General features: G+C 42.4%; 1 protein-coding gene across 1 annotated transcript in view; it reads left to right on the top strand.

Moving 5' to 3' along the window:
* Window positions 1-24,324, top strand: part of grin2aa (glutamate receptor, ionotropic, N-methyl D-aspartate 2A, a) — a 147,320-nt gene extending 122,996 nt beyond the window's left edge. Inside the window, exons 10-14 of the mRNA XM_073494370.1 lie at window positions 7,530-7,690; window positions 13,640-13,729; window positions 16,275-16,372; window positions 20,251-20,489; window positions 22,363-24,324. Coding sequence (XP_073350471.1) covers window positions 7,530-7,690; window positions 13,640-13,729; window positions 16,275-16,372; window positions 20,251-20,489; window positions 22,363-24,324 — 2,550 coding nt within the window. The remainder of the gene's footprint in view (window positions 1-7,529; window positions 7,691-13,639; window positions 13,730-16,274; window positions 16,373-20,250; window positions 20,490-22,362) is intronic.
* Window positions 24,325-24,697: the final 373 nt, after the last annotated feature.

Below are 24,697 nucleotides of genomic sequence, written 5' to 3'. Positions count from 1 at the left end.
AATGTATGCATGACACCAGTTAATATCTGACGTCCAATTAGGTAATTCAAGTGCTCACTACTATGTTATTACTTGCCGGGAGCATCTGGCAGAGAATAGGAGCGCAGAAAATCCATTAAAATCAATTAAAAATTAGGAATTCCTTCAACATTTGGATCAACGATGCAAGTATTTGGAGTTTTTTTGGATTGGAATGCTCCAACCATTCAGAGCAGGCGTGTATTATTGTATACTTGTGGGGATAGGGCTAACAGGACATTTTTTATTTGAAGTGAAATATTCCACACACATCCACAAAGACTTTTCTCCAGCAAAATGTGGCTCTCAAACTAAAATTTAACATTTTCCGTAGCCTAAGATGTCTAATAGAAACAGCGCTCTGGTGGTTCTGCAAGGATTTTTGATCAAGAGGTTTTTTGATCAAGAAGACCAAGAGCAAGATCAAGGAGAGCACTGCTGCATGTGACTGTAAATGATTTCACAGGTACAACTGTGATAATACGCGCTGACATGCAAGAATACAAAAGAATGAAGCGAGAAGCAAAGTGATAGTAAAAAAGGTGGTCAAGCAGGAGGGTAAGACAGGCTGAATGATTAAAGGAAAAGGTCAAGGCAAATATAGAGAAATCGGAACGAAGACAAAAGGGTAGAGAGTTCCTGAGGAGAGTGAGATGGATGTATCGGGACGTGCTCCGGTGGAGAGAGCATTTGAGACTGATGTAGAGAGTTTTGACAACATGCAGAAGGAGAGAGGGAGGGAGGAACGGGATAAGGGGTAAAGCAACTGGCAGGAGGGCGACTGAGGAATAGCGAGAGGCCAAGACGCACAAGATGGTACAAGACATCAAGCGGACAGATATGGGCCAGGCTGACGGCTGAGGTAGGGAAAAAGGAACGGCACCAGGAGGGAGAAAGTAGAAGAGATACGGAAAGACAGAGAGGGTCAGGGAAGAAAGGAACCAGACAAAAAGGGTAAACGGCCGTTCAGACAGATATGCTGAGCGAGGTCGGACACTGAGCCATCTGTGACCAGGAACATTATGAACACAATTCTACATTGAGATATAAAAGGGACAGAAAGGCTTTGAAACAAACACAGCACAGAAGCCTCAGACTGTCCCAGTTTATCAAGGTCTCACGTCGAACATGTTAGGAAACAGTTGCCCAGCAGGCTCGGGGGCAACATGGCCATCCCATTGGAGGTGTGCTTCTGATCATGTAAGTCCAAATCTTTTAGTTTGAGCCTGAGTTTAAGAAAAATACAACAATAGATTAAACTGGTCATAGATAAATTTTTGTTATGATATATCATCATGAAGGAAATTTTGATTGCACAATGTAACAATCAGCATTTAGATGATCTTCCTTTAACTCTTGTTTTTCTTTACGCTATCGAAGCGACCCATTTTCTTGAAGTTTTGTTAAATTTGGCACAAATATCCACTTTTATTCAAGGATGAGCTTATTAGAATTTTGTGGTCGCAGATCAAACTCACTGTGACCTCACAATTTGTCCATAACTCACAAACTAATACACCGATTTTGACAAAACTACACACAAATGTCTAATAAGATAAAGTGATGGCATATTATATCCAAAAGGTCAGAGGTCAAGTTCACTGTGACATCATTTCTTACGTGGGAACAGAAGGGGAGATTGTGACCATATTTTACATTTGGTTGGACACTATTCTTGCTTGCACACCTTGAAACTGTGGTGATTGTGTAGATCTTTTGTGGGAGTTTTTTGGGTTGAAGATGTTTGTGAAGCATCCGTATTTAAAAATGTGAAGCTTCTATTTCTGTTCTTTGCCCATTGGTTTTGTTGACATTGAGCTTCAGCTGATTGTTGTTGTACCATGTGACAACCTGGTACAATGCTATTCATTGGAATACTCTCAGTGCCTTTTAATAAATTCTGTCCAGGACAGACATGGGTGTTAACTGTTACTTAGTTGGTGGAGGCATACAACCGTGAGGCGGTAATTCTAGTCTCATCTTTAATGAAGAGGGCCTAATGAATGTGTACTGAGCTGTGGGCAACTGTCTCCCAAACAGGCTTCTCATGCACAAGTAGGGGGCAGTCAACAGGTCCGTGGTGGTTTAGGCTATAAAAAAATAGGGGTTTGTCTTTACAACGCTGGCACTTATTTGTTTCTGCTTGCTGAAGAGGACATGCTGAACAAACTAGCTGATAGTAGGTCATGTGTTAAGTTCATAGGGTTTAGGAATTCAAATTTAAAGTGCTGTGCTGGTGTTGTAGCAGTTTGTCGTAGTGACACAAAAACACTCGGAACCAGGTTTTGGAACATGCATTAGCTTAGAGGAGATCTGAAAAACAAATCACAGTTTGGAAAAGTTGTTATATCCAGAGATATAAATGCAGTAGATCAGGGCCGGATTTGCTGTTGGAAAAACTTTGACAATTCCCGATGGCTTTGCAAGCTGAGTGGCCTAGAGTGTCAGTGTTAAAATGCTAAATGAAATGTGTATATCAAAGAGAAAACAACACAGGGCAGCAAAAGTTCCTCAGAACTTCTCAGAGAACGACAAAAAGTTGAGCTGAGCGGGAGCACATTAAAAGGAGAAAAGCCCAGGAGAAGGGATGCTATATGCTGTAAAATTACAAATAACAAGAGCAGGGGACATGGTTTGTGTTGGAACAAGAAAAAAAAAACATACTGCCAGAGCTGCTGGCAGCATGTCATATCACGCCGACCTTTCCCGAGTTGATTTAATGTTTAAAAGAACCTAAAAATGCTAGTTTGAAAAGCAAACGATGCACTCAGAGCTAACAGATCTTGATAGTGATAAAGATATTCCAGTCAGAGTTCTAAGAAAACGCCAGCTGCTAAAAAACTTTGAAAGTGCACAAAAAATGATATGAATATTTCATCCTGTTGCCTCAATTATGGAAGTGTAATTGACTGACTGACTGAAGACACTCGTCTGTTTTTAACCATTTTGGATGTTTTTTTTAAATTAAAAGTTATGGATATGTTATTGGCACAAATTGCAAACATAAAAGTAATTAAATAAAATCCTTACAGTATAAGTGGTCTGTTGTGAATAGAGTGAGAGTTGAGATTGAGGTATTGTCCCAGTCCACCCCTGCAGTAGATTTCTGTGAGAGTTTTACTGTGACAGAATTGAAAAGGATGATTTAGATATTTCATCACTCGGCAGATTCAGACGACACAATATCAACCTGATAAAAGCCCTTTGAGACGGATGTATTTCATCAGGAACGAATATCTGTGTTTGGGCTTGAGGATTGATCGTTTTATCCGGTGTGGTGTATCATACTGGACAACAACTGACACAACACCTGGGAGAACATCCTGACTGAAAGATAGTGAAGTAAAAGAGGAATGCTGTTGTCGGTGCTGTGAAGTGGAAGGAAAGGTCACCGCCGATTTTTCTTCCGTCCATTTTTCAGACATTGTTTTAAACTAAAGGCAGCCAGGATCAGACACACTGCTTCAGATACAGTGGTTTGAACAATGAAGATTGCTTCAGAGGCCCACTTCAAACTGAGGGTTATGCAAACTCTTCTAATGTTAGCTTATGAAGCACTGCTAATGTTAGTGGCCAGTAACGAAGCGGTGTTTGTTATTTGATGACCTGGCGGATAGCGTGAAGTTGTTAACAAATTGCGAGCGTCCACGGCTTCCTATCTCCATCAGATAAATGGCAAATGGCGTTGTGATGATACTGAGATCACCACAGTCACATGAGAGAAGTCACAATAGCTGAAGACAGAATTTGCAAATATCCAGTTGTAATTAAGAAACACCATCTGCATCAAATGATGACGTATGGAGGTCTTGAAGAGTTGTCCCATTTCATGGGGAAGGATTTCAACGAGTACCCCTTGTATATCTGTGCTGAGGGGCAAGGGAGCACTCGAAAACAAGAGGTAGGGATAAAAATGGAAATGGGATTGGGCCTCAGTCTATAAAAGAAATGGATGGCCAGTTAACCTTCCTTTCCCCCGAGTGACCATGTGCCCAGTGGCAGACAAAATTGCAGAGTGATAGCGAGGTTTTTAGGGAACCAATGTCAAGGCTGATGGTTTCATTATTCTATATCCATTACATTGTATAATCAACATTTACTTCATAACGATACATTGAAGCAGAAAACTTGTCTATTGCCAGTAAAGCAATAGAAAGTTGAGAGAAAAAGTCTACAATCTGACCGACGAGTCAGCACTTTCCACTGACACAACAATAACAATGCTTAACAGCACAATAATAATAATAATAATAATGATAATAATAATACAAACACACGGACCATCGGGGACCCTGCTGTAAGAGAGGTACAGTAGACATGTAGAAAACAGAGTGGCATGTGAGAGAGGTGGATAGGCAGGCAGGAGCGTTGAAATCTAGAGTCTAGAGACCCCAATACACACACATGTACACATACAAAAGGGAGTCCTTTGCTTATATAACAGCAGAACTTGCATAATAAGGAGATAGTGCAGAACAAAGGAGGGAGAAGAGCAACAGAAGAGATATGGGACAAAACAAGAGAGGAGAGTGGAGCGACTTGACAACCACACAGCTTCAGTAGACTAATTTATTTAAATGCGCTTAATTTATGTGTACAAATTGTCAAAATATATTATATAAAGTATATATTTGATTTAATAAGTATAAAAATTACATAACAATTTCTGTAGAAATAGTCAGTTTCAATCATCTGTCAACAAAATCTCACCTTGTACTCATCTCACTAATATTGTGAGAGTGCATTGCTGTCGCCTGCTGTGGCAGGGAATGTAAAGTCCTCTTATCGCCACCTGTCTGAAACACAGATCCTCCTCTGCCTCTGCTCTTTCATTTTCTCATCATCACTGCATCAAGCTTTTATTCGTAGCAGCTGCTGCAGTTCTCAACAGCTCTTCACTGGTAATTATCCAGCAAGAGCAGAGCGCTTGCTTTTCCAGTCTGCATTTCCCCCAGTTGTCCCGGATCAGCGCCCCACTCACCCCACCCTCTTGTCATACTCGCCCTTCCCTGACCTGGGCGCTTCTGCTCCACCTTAGAAGAGCCACAAAGGAGGGAAAGAGGAGGGAGAAAGAGAGAAACAACAGGAAGGACTGCGTGAGGAGTGAGCGTCTCCTCAGGGCTACCGCTTGTGATGCTGACACACACAGCGTGACTTCACCGCTAACGCATGCACTGGCGCACACACACGGCAGAGTCTGACAAACGCGCCCGCTTTCTGACCTGCTTATTAGAGATGCACATGCGTGCAGGCAGATACATTTATATCTATAAATATTTACATATATATTATATTGACGCATGTTATATAAATATGTGAGGCAAAACAGACATGTGAATGTATGAGAAGGTCATGGAATATTATTTTACATAACTGTTTCAATAATACTACACACACACACACACACTTGTAATGTCATACTTGTGGAACCTGCATTGACATAATCCTTTCCCGAGGCCCTCATCCTAACCTTAACCATCACAACTAATGGGGCTTTTCCATACACTTTAGCAGGCTCTGCTTGACTCGGTTTGACTCGGCACCTTAGCCTAGCGTGGCAGGGAATCATATTTCCATTACAGCAGGGCTACCTGCTTCACTGTCTGTCTTTAACTGATGATGCACTTGTCTTGACTAGTCACATGAGCGGCTGTAAATACGCTCCTTCCCTGCAGTACTTTTGTGTTATTAACACGAAATCAATATTTCATTTTGTGAATATCACAGTTATCATAAATATCACAACACCCCTACTGGAGGGGATCCATCTTGGGCTCAGGTCAACTAGGCATGATTAAATTAAATTGGTAAGGAAAATCAAAAATCAACTCAGCACGGCCGGAAAAGGCCCTGAATTCCTAACCCAACCCTTACTCTAACCCGAAGCAAAACCTGATTGTAACCTAACCCTTAAGAACAGAGTTGACAAATCTCACCAATTTATTCTGGCCACGCTAGCCAACATGCTAACGTTTCGGCCTATTGATGCTTTGGTGAAGGCCACTAGGCCGAAACGTTAACATGTTGGCTGACATGGCCCAATAAATCGGTGAAATTAGTCAACTCTGTCCTGAAGATATGTGTGAGTGCTACCTTCATACCTTGGTTAAGGGTTAGGATACAATCAGGTTTTGCTTCGGGTTAGAGTAAGGGTTGGGGGTATTCAGCCCTTTGGAAATGTGAGGACCAGCCAAAATGTCCTCACTTTGCAACAATGTCCCCACTTTGTAGGTAAAAAAAAAACATGTTCCGGTCCGGTCCTATGTAGCAAGTACCAGCACGCACGCACGCACGCACACACACACACACACACACACACACACACACGCACACACACACACACACACAATGTGGTAAGAGTGGCGCTCATAATACACACTTCTAATTGATGGGCTTCATGTTTCTGGCACTGAGGGCAGATGTTACCGCAGTGCTTGAGGCTACGTTGTTACCCAAGCTTCAAGCACACCACTACAAAACCCTTGACCTGTACACTGACTAGATTATACCTGAGAGAGACGAGGACGTGGTGGGAGGACGATGGAGGCAGTGAAAAATGATGGATGAAAGGATTTTAAAAAAAAGAAAATATTCGGTTCGAGGAAGACGCAAACGAGAGAAAGGAAGTGGCCTCTCAACTGCTGATCTCATAAAGGCCTGTTTATGTTTAATATTGTTAATCATGTCTTCCCCAGGGCAGCTACCCTTTGATGTTTTGCAAGACAAAGAGCTAATCGGATTTCTTGACAACACCTCAGGCATAAAGAATAGCCCCTCATCCGACTTCCTGACACGTTTCAACCCATACATTGATTTCTGAATCTAAAACATGTTTAATTCCCACGCGCTTAAAAATAAATCAGATAAGATAAATAAATATTTTATATAGCTGGGGAAACAGGGACCTATAAAGGAAGGGAGCTTAAAAATGCATGTGAAGACATTTACAGTAGAATAGAATATAGAGTAGAATAAAAATCTGATTACGCATGCTGGTTAAAGTTGCCGTGGATGGAACAGAAAGGCTTACATACATTTTTCCATCCTATTTGGTTGCTGCTGTATTTTGCAGTTCCCCCACTACCAGACACGAGTCAAGCCTTTGTATTCTCAGAATTTATCTCTGGAAATCGGTGAGGTCGAATCAAATATGAGATATTGCAATGGACTCACTTGTGTTTATAGGACTTATCGGACAGAAAAAGTACAGCCACTGAGCGTTTAGGTGTTCACAGACCTTAAACTGCTAATAGACAGGTGGTGCTGACGCAGGACCAAAGCATCAGCACACTTATTTGGAAATGTTTTAAAAAGTACAACTCAATACTGAAATGTAGAATTAAACTTTAAAAAATGTCAAGAAATGCTGGAAAAGTTGAAAATAAAACACACAGTATTTACAGCTGCAGTGTTTTTGATTCACATTCACATCGGGGGCCCTGTTCTCTTTACACTTTGCTGTTTCCTCTCTATTTCATCCCTCTTTATTTCCTTTCTCTTCTCCTCTTCAGTTTCAGAACCCGTATGCGTACTCACCTCCGTTCCGCTTCGGGACGGTTCCAAACGGATCCACAGAGAGGAACATCAGGAGGAACTACCCCGCCATGCACCAGTACATGACGAAATATCATCAAACTGGAGTCGTGGACGCACTTGTCAACCTCAAAACGGGGTAACTGATCTGAGATCAAACACTGTTTCACTAATGCCAAATATGTCCTCGTCAGACTCAGAGAACACTAAAGCGTGTGCATTTGTTTGTGCACCTACATATTGATGTGTTTGTGTGCGCATGGCTGTAAGTGTACAGTACATGCTGTCACATGTGTGAGTTTGTGTGTGTGTGTGTGTGTGTGTGTGTGTGTGTGTGTGTGTGTGTGTGTGTGTGTGTGTGTGTGACAGCTCCTCTGAGACTGGGATGAATGGGCTTCCTCATTGGGAGCAGCGGGAGCTATTTTTAGCACTGGCCTCTATAATGGGACTGCTGGTGGTGTGTTATGGAAGTATAAAGACGATAAAGGATTTGAGAGAGAAAATAACAAATTCAAGCGCTGCTCAGTCTGCAGGTCGAGCTTTAACAGGCATGGCAGGCATGTAAAATCAGATTTCCGATAATCCGGAAATAAGAGACGATTTGGTGCAAGAGGAATTGCGTCACGTCGGAGCCGCACATACAGCAGGGATTCTCACACTCATAATGATCAAAGCTGCTCACCCTCAGTGCTGACAATCTGACTCTCCGGAGCCCAAACTCAGACTGAGAGATGATAGTCAACGGGTCAATTTGACCTGGAAGTGAAGGGACATCCTGTTAAATCCTTCCTTCATCTTTCAGAATAAAAGCAGGGGTGTTTTTTTTTAAATTACATTCACTTTGTTGGCAAATAGTCACTAGCTATAGATCATAGTGTGGTGGCTTTGTGTATATTCTGTTTCTAAGATGTGGGGTTTTCTTATTTCTACTTTTTCTTTTGCTTTTATATTTTGAATGAATAGTTTTATTTGAGAAAACTATTAGAACCATGATAAGAAAAAACATTTATGAATGAGGTTCATTGTCACAAAATCTAACGAGCCTGGTTACCATCTGATCCGACTCCATTTGGGATTCAAAAAAAGTTCAAACTGAAATTATACTAAAAAAATGTTTTGATATATACAATATGTTGGGCTGCCGCTATATTTGGAATGACAGCATTTTCAGAATAGGTGTGGTGCAAATTGGGCATGCCGGTATGAATAAACTAGGGGGATCGGTTGAACAGGTAGAATCTACAGTGCAGATCCACACAACCAAATTAAAACTGTAGGCTCAAGGGTAATATGCACATAGCTATAAAATATCTAAATCACATTTATTTCATTCATTCAACATTTATTTTAACTCTGAAATACATTAACGTAGAGACCTCAAATCCAATATAGCTGAGTAACAGACAAAAAGTCCTTGACAGCAAGAAACACAAACAGAAAGCCTAAATACAAAACAGGTGAATCACCTGAAACAAGTAAAACCATAAGTGAAATAAGATGACATTACAGAAAAGGATAGATAACGAGGTACACTTTGTATGAAAAAAAATAACAAGAAACTTGTGTTCCCTAAGGGCCCAAATTAAAAGACAGCAAGGCGGTAAATCACATGTTGTCCTAAATAATCATACGGTTGCAATTCCCTCCCTAAAGAGGAGCAGTATATTCAAAAGCTGACTATATTGTGCAGACTTTAACTTTGAAAAAGACACGACCCTGACATTCAACATGACTTGCAGACTGACTCTCACAATTTGTGTTGTGCTCTCTCAAGTCTTTTGTCATCAATATACTTCCGTGGAATGTGTTGGTGTGTAAGAGAGGGTGGAGGGCTTTACACAAAGCTAACCAAGGACAGATTGAACGTGTGGAACAGTTTGAAAGGGTTGGATGGATAGAAAAGTGGAGGTAAAGACAGTGAAAAGAAAAGGAAGGAGGAGAAGGAGAGGGGTGACTATCATCAAACCATCACATGGGAAAAAGAGAAGAGGGGGCAAGGGCAGCATACGTGATTGGAGGATATGAAGGAAGGGTGAAGGGCATCAGGGAGACTGGAGAAGAAGAAAGTGGTAATGGAATGAAAAATGGGGGGCAACGCAGAAAGGAAACAGGGGAAATTGAGGGTAAGAGTATAAAGGGGAATGGGAAGAGAGATGGAGGAAGGGGACATGGAGCGATGGCAGAGAAAAAAGTGGAAAGAATCCAATGTAAAGGACAAAAGGTTGACGAGGTGATACGTGTTATTTCTGATTGGTTAATGGCTGTGGGGTGGGATCCAATCAGAATTCTCTGCTCGAAGGACAAGAAACCTCACAGAGAGGGGGAAGAAACGGGGAATAGAATACACACACACACACACATTAAATATGAGGATATAATTCATGATTCATGATTTTTATGCAGTTATGTCTTTCAGCTCATTCTCTCTCATCCATAAGTCATAAGTGAGCTGGATGTAAACACGTAAAGACAGCTTAAACCACTCCAGCATCTATAATGCTCTCAGTGGCTCTGGCCTGTGTTATTGTATTAACATAAAGCACAGTCGTAAGAACACGCGCCCACTCTCACATAGATACCTCTGTAAACTAATACTACTACACTTGCACAAGTAAAGTGCTTAGAAATATGTTAAAAACACACACGCTCATGTGTATCTGTACACACACACACAGCTGGCTGCAGGTGTGTGCAGTCAGTAATACCCTCATTGATAATTCCATTCGGTGGTATTAGCAGATGAGCAACACTGCAGCGTTCAGCTGTTTGAGGCTCGATGGCTGGATTAGCTGTGATCACACATAATGCTGACAGGCTTTACACGCAAAATCTGTTACAGCGACACACAGGGGAGCTGAATTGATTTAATTACATTTCAGGACCTAAATTGCTCACAATTCCAGCAAAGTTAAGATTTTTTTTCATAAGTGTAAGAGCAATAACATGAAATTGTTGCAATTGTATCTGTTGCAAAAATATCACATAATGCCAACATGCTTTGGTGGCCAGACTGGCACGAGCAATTCAAGAGTCATTCATTCATTTTCAATGAGATCACTGTGTTGGCGCAGCGGGGATCCCAATACAAAGGGCTCTGGCAAAAACAATACATGCAAATACATGCCATGTATGATGTGACAATTTAAAATTCACATTTTTTACATGCAAACACACAGGAGCAGAGGAGTTATCACTGTTAACTTCCAGAGTTTCTGGAGATTCCACACCAACAGTCTTGGCCTTTCATGAACCTTCAACCTGAACTGTTTGCATTGCATTTTACTGGCCACACCAATGTGAGTTGAGTTTTTATTGGGCGGTGATGTAGTCAGTCTGAAGATAGTTCATGTTACTCTGATATGAAATGACGCATATTTACGTTTGTTGTTAGATGACGACCTAATGCAGCATTTGTAGTTATAGAGGTGAAGTCACGCCCCTTCAGGTGGACCACCATGGGCTCTTCTTTCAGAAAAAATATGCATGGTAGTGAATGGCAAGAGTCAAAAAATGTTTTGATACCGTTTGAATTGTGCCATGAATTAAACAAATGATTTATGTCAATTTAAAAGATCATTTTAAAAATGTAAGAATGTCGCAGTTTGGATAAAATCTAATGAAATAGAAGGCTGAACATATGTAATCAGAAAGACTACACAGCCAACAGTCATGTAAGTGAAGTTGTCTCCATTAACCAAAACCCACAACCGAAACCTTACAGAGTCGGTCCAGTATATTATCCATGTCACAAAACTGACTTACTCTTCATTCACATATCTGCAGCTGTCAATATGGCCACATTTATTATGATCATCCCTTTTTTAGTCCTTTTTCTGTGCCGAGGTGACGGTGATGTATATTGATCTTTACGACAAACTGCGACTTACTTGATTTACAAAACTATCTTTTAAATTGTCAAACGATTCATAGCACAATTCAGACAAAGTCAAAAATGCATTTGTCTCACCCCATAGACTACTGTACACATTTTTCCAAAGTAAGGTCCCATGGTGCACACTGGAAGGGATGGACTTCGCCTCTCTATTATAGCTGCAAAGGAGGAAGTGACAGGAAGTAGTAGAGTAGAGTGAAAAGTCTGTATATAGAGAGGAAGCTGGGGATGGATGATCGGGTTAAATAAGCACAGGACTTTCCTTCACGGGGCAGCTGTTCATGTCCAGTGTGAAAACAAAAAGTCAATGGTGAGTTCATTTAACTTAATAACATAGTGAAGTTACGTCACATAGATAGTGTAACGTAATGTTTTCCTAAACCTAACCAAACCGTGACTGTACGACAAAGGTCCTGTGTGTGTGTGTCTGTTAAGCTACAACGGTCATGTAGCTTTGGGACTGGTGATATATGTCTTTGGAGATGCTGACAATCCACATATTCAGTCATGTAGGTATGAGGATGTGTTGGATTTCACACATTCAGTGTCATGGTAAAACATTCAAAAGGTTTCTATGTGGAGAAAATGTTTTTCTGAGGAAACCTTTCACAATTTGTGCCAATGGGTTAGAGTCAGGGGTAGAGTTAGGGTTTAGGATTTTAGATTAGGATTCATATACACACCGTTGATTCCAAAAAACATTGAGACAGTATTATATAATGTTTTACCTCATTGACCTCATTGATTTTTTGTAAATATGTGCTTCTCACTTTGATGCCAGCAACATGTTTTAAACAAGTTGACAGGACAGGAGCGGGAAACGACCAGGAATGTTATGGAATGTTCCAATAACGCCTGTTTGGAACATTCCACAGGTAAATAGGTTCATTGCTGACAGGTGATAAGCAAGCAAGAATAGAGCGAGGTTTATAAAGGGCATTATACTGCATGGGCTCAGGAACATACTGGCAAAACCACACTGTTTATTTGCAAAAGATTACAGTCTGTTTTTATTTACTTTTTCCGCAGCGTCCCAACTCGTAAGTTATGTTTTATTTGGGGTCCAGATGCTTTTGTAGAGTAGTTCAACTGACAGGTTATGTACTCTACTGTAGAGTTTCCCTGTAGTGGTGTAAAATAAGATTTAGAGTCACACTAAACGGTCATTTATAAATTTTTCATTCAAAGGTATAGATGGAAAGTGGCAAGAAAATCTGTGCTGCTACATTTCATTCACTCAAATAAAGGTGTGACAGATTGTGATGGCTGAACCTCACTCCAAGCTATTATAGCCACAGTATGTCTGGCTGGCGTTTACAAACATGCACGGACAAAATCCATGTTCACATGCGCACAATCACACACATACTGAAGTGTGCGCACACACACATGCGCGCACCCGGTTTCCGACATGTTTGGACACACAACCTGCGTGTGGATGGAGCCAGTGCTGGGTTAAGCTAATTACACAGCTGAACTATCGGCTGTGAGCCTCCGTTAGAGGGCTGGATCTGACATTCAGTAAATGCCAGCCAGTCACTGCACTATTAGCAGGGCTCTCTGTGTGTTTGTGTGTGTGTGCGAGTGTGTGTGTGTGTATGAGAGAGAGAGAGAGAGAGAGTGAGAGTGTGTGTATGGGCACTGACAGAGTGAGAGAGCAGCGGTAAGTGATGGCATCAGTTACATTGAAAATGTCAGTCTGAGTCTGGGATATTTTCGTCTGTACGTTCCACTTCGCAACCTGCTTATTTGTGTGTGTGTCTGTGTCTGTGTGTGTGTGGACAGGGGGCAGAAAGAGAGAGAGAGACAGAGAGAGAGAGAGAGAGAGAGAGAGAGACAGTGTAAATGTTTGTGTCTGTCTCAAGTTTGTTTAGGTTGTCCATGTGCCTCCAAGGTCCTATCAGCAGTGAAGCGTGCTGTATTGAACCGCAGCCACTCCCCCACTGTGTCCTCTGTGTGTTTGGTTACGCTCGGATTGAAGTCCTATTGAAGATGATTTAACACTTTAGAATTGATCCGCGAGCAACACATTCTGAAAAATAAGCCCGCTCTCCTGCTTTCTGTCCTCTCCTGTGCACTCCTCGCTCACTCTCTTTAAAAAACATATTAAAACCCCTCATGCTGTGTCTTCACACCCTCCGTCTATCTGTCCTCTTCTGTCTCTTTCCTCCGTTCTTTTCTCTCCTCTTTTTGCAGTAAACTCGACGCCTTCATCTATGATGCTGCAGTGTTGAACTACATGGCCGGCAGAGATGAGGGATGTAAGCTGGTGACCATTGGCAGCGGGTAACTAACGCCTTAAGTCTTGTTAAAAAAGACACTTTTAGTGGGGATTCTCCTCGCCTCATGGTCTGATCCTGCCATAATTTGGTGCAAAGAATTGTTTGAAGAGTTTTGCAAATGTTTGTTTATAGGTGTAATGCACAGACGCATGAAAATACAACCCAGATGGATTCTGAAAATGCATATTTACTGAGTTCTGTGCGACACTTTGGGAATTTCACTTATTCTCTTTCTTGGTGAGAGTTAGATGAGAAGATTGACTACCTTCACATCTATACAGTAAACATGAAGCTTCCAACAGCCAGCTAACTTAGCTTAGCACAAAGACTGAAAACAGGTGGAAACAGCATGCCTTGCTCTGTCTCAAGGTAACACAATTTGCTTACCAGCTCCTCCAAAGTTCACAAACTAACAGGTTGTATCTGGTTTGTTTGAAAGAAACAATCTGCTTTCTAAAGGTGCAATATGTAAGAATCGGCCACCTGCCGAATTCATAGCCTAAATAAATGTGGGACCACATATCACCACTAACTGTAGGTGCTGTTAGCTATTTAGCTCAGTTAGCCATGCAGCTCATGGTTCTGTTCGCTGACTCTCACCGGAAGCTCAGACCTGGGGAGTGTTGGTGTTGTTTACAGCGCTAGCGAAGGAACTTTGGAGCTCCAGGAGGACGAGGTTTTCAAGCCTGGGATGGGGGCGACCCAGCGAGGACCATAATGGGCACCACAACCAGAACCGGGCAGGCAAGCAACGGAACTTGGCTCCGCAAGAAACAAAATTCGTACATATTGCACCTTTAAGTGTAAACTCTCTTCTAGTCAGGTCCTGTTGCACTGAAGCCAGCTGCGACTGAAGTCACTGGTTCAAGGTACCGATGACTTGAACTGTCAGAGTGCAGTGTTCTGGTGACAACCACATATGTTTGACTGATATTCAGATCCATTAGATAAATAGTATGTTATGGTTTAAACATAAAGCCATAGTTATTTTGATCATATACAGGTGCTTTTTGATAACTTTAGGTGTACTCCATCATGTGAAAGGCTCATTGCTCGGTGAGATTAAGGTTTGATCTTCATCAGGGTCAATGTGCTGCATTCCATTGCACTCGGAACGATAAAACGACCTCCGACAAAGAAAAGTGCAATGTAACATTCATCTAAGTCGGAATTCTGAGCAGGAAATTTAGTCAAGATCCTCAAAGACTGACATCACAGTGAAACGTGCTGTTTCCTGTCTTTTTCTAAGTGCCCTAATCTGTTAAGTCAGACTTGACATACAAACATCAGTTTGCCGTAGGCGTCCATGTTTTCCTGAGAAAATGCACCGGTTCGCATTTAGATTGGAATTGGGAATACTGACTCAGAAATATCGACTTCCGGCTTGCAATGGATTGCAGCATAACACACCCTAGATTGTTGTATACTAATGAGACGAGTGGAAGGAGGTTCCCTATCAATGTGCAATCCTATTGGTCCAAAACAAGGAAGTGATGTATTAGAATGAAGAAAGAAGAAGACCTGGAGAGATCAGAGCAGGGGTGAATTGTTTTCAAAGGAGTATTTTATATTTCATCCATGCAATGAGCCCTTCACAAGAAGGAGTAAATAAATTATTGTTTATTTAATGGGAATAGATTTAATTAGTAACATTATAGAATTTTCATATTTTTTGAGAAAGAACAGGCACCAGTCACTGTGGATAACTTCAAGACACCTGGAACATGATTGATGAGTTTAATGATTATAACTGACTGAAAAAAAGAGATTTTTTAAGTAAGAGGTACACAAATGTCCATATGTACGTTGAAAGTATTATTGGTCATTTCAGTCGTTTCTCCTTTCCACACTGGCTGCAAGGGGGTCCATTTCTAAAGCGATTTTGATGTCAGTGATGGAGAACAAAATCCACATTCTACTTTTTGAGTTCAGATGAGGATAATATGAGACTTCACTAGTTTGAGTTAGACAAATCAAGCTGGCATCTACCAAAGTTAAGGTCTTTTTAGTGCGAAATTCCCTCTTTGTGTCCTCCTTGCTAAACTGCAGTGGCGGCATGGTGGCGCAAAGAGGATTTTTTTTTGTACTAAAAAGTAACTAACTCCGCAAGATACATATTTGATCAGTCTAGACTGCTGAAGCCTCATATGGCTTGGGGCGTTTGTCCTCCATCTCTTACGTTGCTTTCAGAAGGGATCTCTTTACGGTCAGTGTGACGAGGAGGAATGATAAAGGAGGCCAACGCTGTTTCAATGTACATGCATGGGGCATGTCAGTTCTGTTTTAAGACAGACCTGACACCTCCCCTTTAAGGCCAGAGACTACGACTTTTTTCTGAACTGATTGTACCTCTGCGACCTAAATATCCACTTCTCTACTTCATGACATTTATATGCATCGTTATGCATGAGGCATCTCCTTAAAGATATTTGTATTCACAGTGACGCCATCTGGAGAAATAAAGGTGAAAAGATTTGTTTAAAGGTTAAAATATGTATTTTCTGTGTGTGTGTGTCTGCGTGTGTGTCTTTGGACGTGCTCGTGCTCAGGTACATCTTTGCGACCACCGGTTACGGCATCGCTCTGCAGAAAGGCTCCTACTGGAAGCGACAGGTGGACCTGGCCATCCTGGCCATCATCGGAGACGGTGAGGAACACACTCGCAAAGCCCTCTCGTATACAAATCCAAAGTGCAGGACACTATCCACGAAGGCAAAGGTTACATCGTTCCTTGCCAGTATTGCAATTCATGCACACACACACACACACACACACACACACACACACACACACACACACACACACACATCTCTGCCTTGTCTGCTGACAGCACAAAGGGAAAGCAGTGAAGTATAAATAGTCCTTTGATGTTATTCTGGACACAAAAGGCTGCTCTAAACAGAGGGCAGAGTGTGTAAGTTATTCTAATATATTCTTCTCTGCAGCACCAGATCTGTGTGTGTGTGTGTGTGTTTGTGTGTGTATATGCATTACTCTGAATCACCACATTCCTTTATTACAGTACCTCAGAAGTTCTTACATAAACAGTTTCCTGCTGCAAAACAGAAGGAAAGCAAGACAGCTCGAGCTTTTAGTGACAGATTCATTTACATTTTACATCGAAAGCGTTTTGCTGATGCAAGCGTTCGCAGCCACTCACATTAAGTGCACTGAAGTTGATTAAATGAACATTGGTGTCATAATAATCCTCTCGAACTGAATCTTATCAGGGCCGCAGAGCATGCAGACCACACTCCATCATATTTCACGGCTGGGTGATTTTTCGACAAAAATCAGACTGTGTTTTTGTTTTGCTTTGTTTCCGTCTCCCTATATTAAGCCCATTGAGTCATTTTATTCATGTAGCTTTTTTGCCAAAGTCATTCACTCCAAATGTTCACAGTTTAAAAATCTGTAGTATCTTTGCACTATGCTCATAAATTCAGTGTTACTGTAAAAAGTAAAAGAGAGAAAGGCGATAAGAGATGATGGGATGAGAGATGGCAAGGGGAAAAAAGAGATAAAAGAACTGCAAAGAGAGTGTGACAGAGGAAGAGAGAGAGGAAACAGACGGGGGGAGAAAGTGATGAAAGGGACGGAAAAAGGGTAGACAGTGAATGTGTGTGATGGCCAGAGAGAGGGCGAAGAGAGGACGCGGCAGGGAGCACGAGATGAGAGGACGACAAGGAAGGAGTGTGTGTCAGGTGAAGAGAAAGAGAGAGAGGTTGGGAGTGAGGGGAGGGCAGGCCCTTGATAGATGACAGTGAGTCCGTGTCTGGGCAGATGCTACTTGATCAGATAGACACAATGTGGGTAGAGAGCATATGGCTTTTCACAGACAGGGAGAGAAGACGGAAGGAAGATGTGTTCAGGAAAGAGTGGAGGAGGATGAGGAAGGAACAGACAGACAGACACAAAGCAGCTTGTCATAGACATGGCTGAGCCAGATAAAGGTCACATTTTGTCTTTTTTTTTCAACCAAGGCAGTTCAAGTGCTGGTTCGGAGCCAGTGCCTACCCTGGAATCAGTTTTGGCCAGGAGAAGTGGTTTCCAGAGTGGGTCTTTGCTGGTCTAGAACAAAGAACCACTTATCTCAGGGGCTGGGTTATCATGACCAAGGACCAACTAAAACCACTTATGACTGTAAAGGTCATAGTCGTAAATTTGACCAGAACGCTTTGGTCAAAAGGGGGTAAGCTTTAATTCTGACAAATTATATAGTCCGAGTCAGGTTCTGCTCCGAGGTCTCTGCCTGTTAAAAGGCACTTTTTTCTGATTGATTGATTGATTGATTAATACAGAAATGGGAGTATTCCATCGTCATGTCCTTTTGTTATATGCAGTACCTGTTGCCAAGCATATGGCAATGGACAAAGTTTGCCCTCTTTACTTACTTTCTGTTTAATTCTAGTTTCAGAGAGCTAAGTCCAGATCAAATGTATCCATCTTAGAGCAGTGGCAATGGTACAACTTCATACATTTTGACTTGTAGTCTGTCAGACCTATATATCATCCAGCCAGGATGATGAAGTATTTTGGCTTTACTGTTTATGAGTCAAAGTTATTCAACATGCAGACAAGCATTCTGCAGAAACTTTAAATGAATGTCCTAAGCTGGGATGGATTACATTCAGGGAAGAATTTCTCAAAACTTTTGCGACTGCACTCACATCTTAAAGAAATGTTTTGGGTTGGGTTTCTGCTTCAAACTCAAACGTTTTTAAAAGCCCTGAAAGTGTAGATGAAACTTGTAGATACTTGTGTTCCTGTGTTCCAGCTGACTGGCCACCAGACTATTGCTTGAGCCGTCTGACTGCTGAAAAGAGAACAAAATTTGAATTTCAGCAACACTTCCCCCTGGAGTCAGAGCAACAGTGCAGACAGTCACACCCCCCCTCAGCTTTTCCCTTGAATGCACTCGGTCAAAAAAAAAAGGAAAAAGTGACCTGTTGATACCCAAAGATCTCATGTATCTTCAATCTCTATTGTTGCCAATTCCATACATGCCCTCGCGTCATATTAAACAGATGCATTGTTAATACATCTATTAGTGTATTGGCAATTCAAAGTGCAACAGATCCTCATCAATTGTCCTAAAGGGTTAATTATGTCTTAGTGACACTGAACCCTCAAGATGTGTAGCTCAACACCACCATGATATTTGTCTTTCCTCACTAGCAGCCTTAGTTATCCAGCCCTGAATGACACAGATTGGATTAGCCACGCGCCAAATGTCACAGAGGAAGCTAGAGGGGTGGGGGGACTGAGGGAAGGGAACACAGAGTGAGGAATGAGAAGAGATAGGGTCTTTGTTGCTCTCTACCTTTCTTTCATTAACACTAAAGAGACAATCTCTTCGCCCTATCAGACGACAAGGAGGGCATTGGAAGCCCAGCAGATGGTGATGCCCAAAGAAATTTATTTTATTAACAACAGCTCCCCGAAAAACCAAATCGTTAGAGAAATGTATTAGCATTTAACCTTGATTAGGTTATATTTGGATATTTTTAATCAAAATTCACCCATATATTCATGAAAATTTAACCAAAACATGACAATTCTTAAAGTTGCAATATGTAAGAATTTTAGGACAAAACATTTAAAAATGTACTAAAATGATCAACAGAATGTGAAGAAATAACAGTTTTGATGTTGTCTATGTATAGTGTTGCAGAGATATATACTGAAGTTAGCATGCTTACCAGCTAGCCCCCGGCATATACTCTGAGTTAGCATATACTCTGATTATATGCTGCCCCTATTCATACATATTAAGCCTTAAACAGACATTATTCCTTCTTGAGCGCAGAAACCAGTGTGATGTGAATTAGAACACTGTAGAACTACACACCTACTTTCTCTGTAGATGATAGTAACATTGACCACCATGTCATTTAAAGGTTACATATTGTGGAAATGTATTTGTTTTTATTATAAAGCAGGTCTACATCCTGTATAAATACTTCCAAAGTATCAAAAACTCTAAATCCACAGAGAAATACCCACAGCCTGTATTCAGAAACTGTGCCTTCGAACGAGGTCACAACTGTACAGTCACCGGCCTCAGCCACGCCCCCAGAAACAGCTGTGGTTGTAAAAATGCTGACAGGGCTGAAGCAGAAATACAGTGGGAGCGGTGCCTGCTCAGGTTTGTGAGAGCTGACCAATCAGAGCAGGGAGAAGGGCCTTAGAGATGGAGCATTAAGACAGAGGGTGAACAGAGGCGCTGCAATAATGGACAGTATGAGAAAAATCATGTGTTTTCTGAACATTAATGAGTGCAAACATTCGCTAGATGACAACCAAACTTAAATAATTCACTTTAAAATTGGCATAATATGAGACCGTTGAAACAAAAACATTTTCTGGGATGTTTTTACATACATGCATAGCTTATTAATTCTAAATGTAGATTTCTGTCTCACGTCAAGTTTCAGGGAATAAACTCGGATTGTAATTCATCAGCTTATGGCATTTTTAGCCTGCAATGAGCTATTCAGTGAAGTCTCTCTCTGTCCTTTTCAGGTGAAATGGAGGAACTCGAAGCCCAGTGGCTGACAGGAATTTGCCACAATGAGAAGAATGAGGTGATGTCCAGTCAGCTGGATATAGACAACATGGCTGGAGTCTTCTACATGCTGGCCACTGCCATGGGGCTCTCCCTCATCACCTTTGTCTCTGAGCATCTCTTCTACTGGAGGCTCAGATACTGCTTCACCGGGGTCTGCACGGGCAAGCCGGGTCTTCTTTTCTCCATCAGTCGGGTAAGGACCAGTTTGTGTGTCAGACATGCATGTTTGGGTGTGCAGGCATGTTTTACAAGCATTCTTCAGCCTGTTTTGTGGTTTGGCAGAACATAGCCCTGCTCCAGCTTTGCGCATAATTAATTTTTTAAGACACACTTTGAAACAACAGTCTTAAATTTGGCCCAATAGTCAGCTCGCAGAATCAGGCCACTGTGAGTGTGTGTGCACATGTGAGTATGTGGCTGTGTGTATATCTGGGCCTGGGGTGGTCTGACTGGGTTCAAGTGGTCGTGTCCAAGGCTGTAAGGTGCAGCAAAGCATTGCAAGTATACTGGGGGCTAATGCAGCATTATTGGGGTCAGACAGGCCTGTCTTAGTTCTATTTTCTATCAGCGAAATAAGAGAGCAGAGCAGAGCGAGCACACGCACACACATGCAGAGAAAGACAGCTACTGCTAAAGTAAGAAACTGAGTGAAACAAGGGGGAAGGAGGGAGGGCTGCACAAAAGAGGATGAGAGGGGAGGATGGGGATGGAGAAGGGAGGGGGGGATCACGAGGCAGCCCTGAATATCGACAAAAATAGATCCTAATTTGCAGCATGTTTTTGGGTGAAATCACGGCAAACCCACGCTAAATCAATCTATTCTCTCTCATTCTGTTAAAAGGTCAGCATTCTCCCTCGTTTTGTGTGAGAGCAGAAGACGTGGACGTGCATCCCTAAAAGCACTGCAGTGTCTCTGCACTATTTTTGAGGCAGAGTGTGACTCTGTTTTTCAAAGTTAACAGAGGGGGGTAGCGAGGAGAGAAAAACTTTTACAGAAGATAAAGTAAGGTTTGAAAAGAGGATGTTATTTCAAAGCCGTTCTCAAGAGCAATTAAGGGCAGAAGACATCCTTAATGGGGTATCTTGTGTTGATAAAAAGGACTTTGATCCTGTGATGGATACTTGCGGGAGATTTTTCGGGCATTATATTGACAGCTGTTTTTTGGCTGTTGCTCCAAATAAAAAGAGTGTTTTTCTTCACCTTCCTCGTAGTTATACTGATGGCAATTTCACCAGTTTACTTATGTTCCTTCTCACAGATGTATCACCCCTGGAGCACTGTTGAGGGAGGCTTGGGGCATAGAGTTATGAGAGATATTGTAAAAAATTCCTGTAACAATTTCTCATATTTTCAGGGCATTGTTGATTCAGGTTTTTATTTCTGGATGAATTCTACTGAATATAAGACACAAGGCATTTTGTCTATGTGCTCCTTAAAAATACTGGTATTTCATTTGGTTATGATGGGCAGATGTTTGTGCTGGTAGCTGGGCTTGTGAGACTGTGTTTAGCCTGGTTGGATTATTTTTTAAGCAATATTCTGTCTGATTTTGTTGTCCTGGTGTGTTTATGATGAATTCTGAATCCTTTCTACTTAAGAACGTTCTAAATTATTATGTTGTTTTGACTGCACCATCCTCTTAAACCAATCATTCAGGGTTGTTTAGATGATTCATATCTTGCACCAAACATATTTCCATCTTAACTGAAGGGTGCTGTTTGATTGTCTTTTTTGAATTGCACAACAAGTCTGTTTCAGAGAAAATTAAAGAAAGCTCGATTTAATACTGTTTTGTTTGTGTTAATGGGGATAAAAAACCTTGTTGGCTGCACTACTACCAATTTAATATATTACAATAAAACATACAGAGCGCAAATATGTTTGGCTAGAGTGGATAAGTAATCATTATTCTGTTTGTCTCTCTCCATTTCTCTCCCAACCCCTCTTAATGTTCGATTCCATTTCATCTCGTTCCCCCTCCAACTTCCCTCTCCCCTCATTTTTTATTTGCATTTCCCTCATTCCCGCCTCCATTCCACTGGTTTATCCATCTGTCTCCATGCAGGGAATCTGGAGTTGCATCCATGGAGTACATATTGACATGAAGAAAAAGACAGATCTGGACTTCAGCCCCCAAGACAAAATGCTTAAGCTCATTAAGTCAGCCAAACAGATGACCAACATGTCTAACCTGAGTGGCTCTCGCATGAACTCGCCCAAACGCGAGTTCATGCACTCAGCTGGCCCCATGATCATGGACATGATGGCAGAGAAGGGCAACTTCATCTACGCTGACAACCGAAGCTACGCTCCCAAAGATATGATCTATGGGGACACTGGTGACCTGCAGTCTTACCTTGCTAACCGTCACAAAGACCACCTTAACAACTACATCTTCCAAGGTGGCCAGCATCCTCTGACTCTGAATGACGCCAATCCCAACACAGTTGAGGTGGCAGTGAATGCTGATTCGGTCCAGACCAATGCCAAGCCGCCCCGGACCCTGTGGAAGAAGTCAGTCGACACACTCCGTTCGGTGCCACCTGGGCCCCCTCCGATGCCTGACATGCTGATGCCAGACCCACGAATGTCGATGAAGACACAGCGCTACCTCCCTGAGGACGCAGCCCACTCCGACATCTCCGACTGTTCCAGCAGGGCACCCTCCTACAAGGACCCAGAAAACAACAAGCACCTGAAGCCCAAGGACAACTTAAAAAAAAGATCGGTGACGTCAAAATACCCAAGGGATTGCAGTGAGGTGGAACTGTCCTACTTAAAGACTAAGCAGGTCACCGGAGGAACCAACCAAACCGGGAGAGGAGGAGGAGGAGAGAAAATCTACACCATTGACTCAGACCGAGAGCTGAGCCTGCACTCAGACCCCATTCACTACCGCGAAAGTCGAGGCCTTGCTGCAGATGATTTGGATTACCCCGAGATCTACTCCGACCACAGTGACAACTATCGGAAGTGTGAGCAGCCCATCATTCATCTGAACTCCTCGCCTTTACATCACACCGACTCAGATCTTCTGCCAGACCCAACTTACTCTAAACACTACAGCCTGAAAGAGAAAAACCTGTCCCCACATGAATCCATTGATCGCTACAAACAGACGCACTGTCGTTCCTGCTTGTCCAAAGTGACCGCTGGCTACCCACAAGGAGGGCCATACACTGCTACTGTATCTGCTCCCTCAACTTCGGCCACACGCTCACCGTATAATCGGTGTGAAGCATGCCTCCACCAAGCCAACTTGTATGATATTACTGAGGACCAGCTCCTTGCAGACCCCTTGGTCAGTCCCACCATGCACCACCAACAGCAGCAGCAATCAGACGAAATGTTTGGTCTGTATTGGCCACAGACAGATGGGCCACATGTCCAAAAGAGAAACCGCTTGAGGCTGAGTCGTCAGCACTCCTTTGACAACATCATGCTAGAAAAGCCCAAGGATGTAGACCTGGGCCGACCGGCGCGCAGCGTCAGCCTCAAGGAGAAGGACCGCTTCCTGGACTCCGCATCTGACTCGCACTATGCGAACCTCTTTGGCATGCGTCCCTATTCCGGCAGACTGTTTGGTACCGGCTCCAAATCAATGCTGTTTAACCACAACCTGGAGGAGAGCAAGAGGAGCAAGTCCCTGTACCCGGCCCATGGCTCGGATAACCCTTTCCTCAGCCATTCGCTGAGGGATGACACCAGCAGCAGACTGGTCCATGGGCGTAGCTCCTCTGATATTTACAAACAGCTGGCAGTGGCCTCACCTGCAGCAGTCCTCGGAGCGCCCCCCATCAAAACACGCAATGATGCGAACAATCTCCGCTCATCTGTTAAATCCACCACTTCATACTGCTCACGGGATGGGCGGATAGCCAATGACATGTACAATAAAGAGCATGTGATGCCTTACTCAGCCAATAAGACTAGTGCATACCCGGCCCCACGTGGCGTCCTAAACTCAGCCCAGTTCAGCAATAGACGGGTGTATAAAAAAATCCCCAGTCTGGAGTCAGATGTTTAGTTTAAGAAATAATGTGTTCTCTCCTCTTTACTCCTCTCTGGGTTTGTATTATAATTTATCAACTATGTTATCCACCAAGGGATGCCATAGCCACACTACTTTTTTCTTCTTCTCTTCGACATTGTAATCCAAAAGAACTCGTGCCCTCTTGGGTATGATGGTACTACTACTACTACTCTCTTTGCAGATGATATCATCATATTTGTCCATTCTCTGCCATGTACCAATGAGTTGGCTGCATGGCTGGCACGTTGCCGTAAGGTATCCTGGTGGAAATGGGAGGGGAATCAGTAACCCCTTAGGTGTTATAAAGGGGTATGAAGTGGCATAGTCCCATTAGTGGGGCAGAGAAAGCCTACGTTGCAGTAAAGGA

Source organism: Pagrus major, chromosome 23, assembly GCF_040436345.1.
Source record: "Pagrus major chromosome 23, Pma_NU_1.0".
Lineage (NCBI taxonomy): Eukaryota > Metazoa > Chordata > Actinopteri > Spariformes > Sparidae > Pagrus > Pagrus major.
The sequence above is the reverse complement of the archived record's forward strand: the minus strand, read 5'-3'. Positions and strand labels throughout refer to the sequence as shown.